Here is a 3,546-nt window from a genome sequence, read left to right on the forward strand (position 1 = left end):
GCTACATCCAGAACCCCGAAAATATTTTAGTATTTTTTTTTTACCTTGATGCTGAATGCACCAAAAAATATTTGACTATTAGACACACCTAACAAAAACATTTTAAGATGCTGGATGCATCAACAAATATTTTACAGTGCTGGATAAACCACAAAATATTTTAAAGTGCTGGATGCACTCATCAAAACATTTCGAGATGTTAGATATACTTTAACCTAATAAAAAAATCATAAACCTAGTCCTATCCCTGGATAAAGATGAGGTTCAAGCGCTGTTTTCAAACCATTTTTCACCGCCACCTCATTTCTTTTTCACTTTGGAGACCATTCAAGCAAACAGTTCAACTTAAATTTTAACGGTTAGTGTTAGTACTTCTACAATAATACTTTTTTTTAAATACTATTTAAATCCTTAATATAACAATAAGCTAACTAATTCAAATAGATTAAACAAAATTAATTAAATTAATTATTTACAATAAATAAATATTATCTTTCTCAAATTATCTTTACTAATCATATATATTAACTAGAATTACTATTTGATAAGACTTTTAATACATATAATTACTACAAAATCTATCTTAGAAATAAATAAATATGATAAACAAAATAAACTAGAATATTATATTTATAGTTTCGACAAAATTGAGTATCTGTTTGGCAGGGCGTTGGTGGAGCTTAAAAGGAACTTATTGGTGCCATAAGCTCGATTTGTAATTTGTCTCTGTTTGGATAAGCTTTTAGTCTACTTAGCTTATAAGTCAAAAGCCGGTGAAAAGCATAAGCTGGGAAGAGAAGCTTATGGGTCCGTTTGGATCAGCGATTAAAAAAGTAGCTTATTAAAAAAGTAGCTTATAAAGAAGTGAAATTGAATAAAAACTAAATTAAATAAGCTGAATTGTGTTTAGATTAGAGTTCAGAAAAGCTAAATTGCAAAAGTGAGATTAGTAAAAGGTTGTTTGGATTATGATTGAGTAAAAGTAAATTTGGTTGTAAAATGACCAAAATAGATGAGTTTTAATAAATAATAAAACATGATTAAAAAAATAATTTTACATAATACAATGAAATTAAAATAATTTAATATGAATAAATCATAAAAAATATTTTAAATATAAAGTGAAACATGAAAAAATAAAAGTATATTTTTAAGAGCATATTTAAAAATAAAAATATACTTCTAACTTATTCATTATTTTCAACTAATTTTAACTGATTTTTTATTATCTACAAATTAGTTATTTGAGGCTTATAATAAGAACCAAAAGAGGTAATAAATTTCTTAACTTTTTCTCTCTCCATATTTCAAAAGCTATAATCCATAAACTGTAAGTCATAAGCTGTTAATTTTAACTTATAGCTTATTATAGCTTTTCAGACAAAAACCCGATTGCAAAAAAGTTCATCCAAACAGACCCAATTGTGTCAATCGAGCTTATAGAGCTTATGGAGCTTATAAGCTACTTATAAGCTCAAAATAAATGATGCCAAACAGGCACTGAATGTTAAGGATCAAAAGTAGTGCCAATTACATCTAAGCTAATCAAATCATTAAAAGATCCAGATTAAAAAGAGAAAACACTCATCCCGCCCACAATTCTATACATTTAAAATCCATACTAAGCGGCCCAATTAAGTCAAACTTGGCATCGTAGTCATGCTTAGAAAAACGGGTCAACTATATAGCCGCCCAGAAAAATCACTGATTGGCACCGCAAGGATAGAAGGCACCCATTCATTCGGGATATTGGCACCATAAACCGATTGGGCAGTGGCAGTAAAAGCATAATCAATCCCTTCAAAACTTCCACGGAAAATTAAATTCAATGCTAACGCATAAATCAATCTTAACACACTAGAAAAAAACAACTCATCCAGATTAAGTACCAAATGATATGTGGAAAGAATGCGCCAGATCCAGATAAACCTTAAAAATATCCTGATGCAAGAGAAAGTTATGTTTTTAACCTCAGAATAGGATGACCCTATAGTCCGCCAGAACCATGGGTTCATATTGCCCCCCAAATTCATAACAATATCACTATTTAGCAAATTTAGGCTAAACAAACTGAATCATTAATGAAGAAAGGATGGCAACATACTACACGGCATAAAGATTCGACTTCACACAATAGCGGCACCACATCCACCCCGGCACCACAGCACATGGGTTCCAGAAACAGGTACCAATAACCACAATCTCTTCTGTTAGAGATAATAAATCTAAGCATAGAGACCATAATTATTCACAGTCTATAGATATATCGAACAAGGATCATCAGCCGCCGATGAACATAATCAGGACCCACCACGAAGAAACCAGACCAAGCAAATCAAAAGGGATGAAACACTAGACCTGAAAGCATGCTAAATGTACATTGAAAAGAGTGTACTGAGCAAAGTTGCTACATTCCACTAAGAATTAGATTATACTTCATATTACGTTACGCCGATGCTAAACAAATCAAATTGTCGATTCTTACCCAACGAAAAAACGAAACTCATAGTAAATTTTAAGCATCTAAGCATCCTTGAATTCACAAACACTGCTATCTCACAAAGCAAAATTAACTAGAGCCGTTGATACTCATGTTGAAACCTAAATAAAAAGCTCGATATAAATAATAGCATCTCAACAATCCATAAAATAAAAACGCCCAAAATTATAGAACTAATAGTCGATATCAAAAGTCTTCCACAGCAGGAAACATGAACCGGAAATTGAAATATAAATCGACACAGAGACCTTTTCCCTTGAAGCGAAGCATTTAACGATAGGACTTCTGGAATCTTGCACGAGCACCACGACCACCGAACTTCTTAGGCTCACAGCGCCTGGGATCAGCAACCAGCAAGGTTCTGTCGTACCTAACAAGGATGTCTTTGATCTCCTTCTTGCTCTGCTCGTCAACATACTTCTGGTAAAACGCAACAAGGGCTTTCGCAATACTCTGTCTGATAGCGTATATCTGCGACGTGTGACCACCTCCTTTCACACGGATCCTCATGTCGACCCCAGCAAATCGGTGCTTTCCCAGGAGAAGGATCGGCTCGAATGCCTTGAATCGGAGGATCTCCGGCTGGACCAACTCAATTGGGCAGCCATTGATCTTGATGAGCCCACGGCCGCGCTTGCAGTAGGTGACGGCCACGGCAGTCTTCTTGCGGCCGAAGCACTGAACTTGTTCGAGCGCTTGATTTTGTGATTGCTCCATTGTTATGTCTCCGAAAACCCTAAGTCCCTTCGCCGCTTTAAAAGGGCGAGGTGGTAAGATAAAGAATTATATAGTCTTGGATTAGGGCTTCCAAAATCTGAGATACCCGATCCATAACAACAACTCTGGGTTTGTTGTGATAAACACTGGCCCAATTCAAGCCCAACCCAAAAAGAGATTTATTACTGTACGAAATAAGATGTCTGGATACCAACAATAGTTGGGTCTAACAGAAGAAACTAGTCTCTTATAACATAATAAACCAAAATTTCATTTGAAGAGGTGTCCACATTGACCCGATAGTGCCTTAAACAGAACTATCTTCAATA

The 3,546-nt window shown here is 34.6% G+C and overlaps 1 protein-coding gene across 1 annotated transcript; it reads right to left on the reverse strand.

The window, feature by feature from the left end:
• Positions 1–2,460: 2,460 nt before the first annotated feature.
• On the reverse strand, positions 2,461–3,275 carry LOC114749647 (40S ribosomal protein S16-like). The gene has a single exon (XM_028938188.1). The coding sequence runs from the start codon at positions 3,215–3,217 to the stop codon at positions 2,771–2,773; it is 447 nt and encodes a 148-aa protein (XP_028794021.1). The 5' UTR covers positions 3,218–3,275; the 3' UTR covers positions 2,461–2,770.
• Between the last annotated feature and the right edge of the window lie 271 nt (positions 3,276–3,546).

Source organism: Neltuma alba, unplaced genomic scaffold (assembly GCF_004799145.2).
Source record: "Neltuma alba isolate B1F8T4 unplaced genomic scaffold, ASM479914v2 tig00006105_pilon, whole genome shotgun sequence".
NCBI classification, from domain to species: Eukaryota; Viridiplantae; Streptophyta; class Magnoliopsida; order Fabales; family Fabaceae; genus Neltuma; species Neltuma alba.

What these genes read in the sequence shown, in the direction of transcription:
- LOC114749647 (XM_028938188.1), bottom strand. Translation starts at nt 3,217, where the DNA reads ATGGAGCAATCACAAAATCAAGCGCTCGAACAAGTTCAGTGCTTCGGC.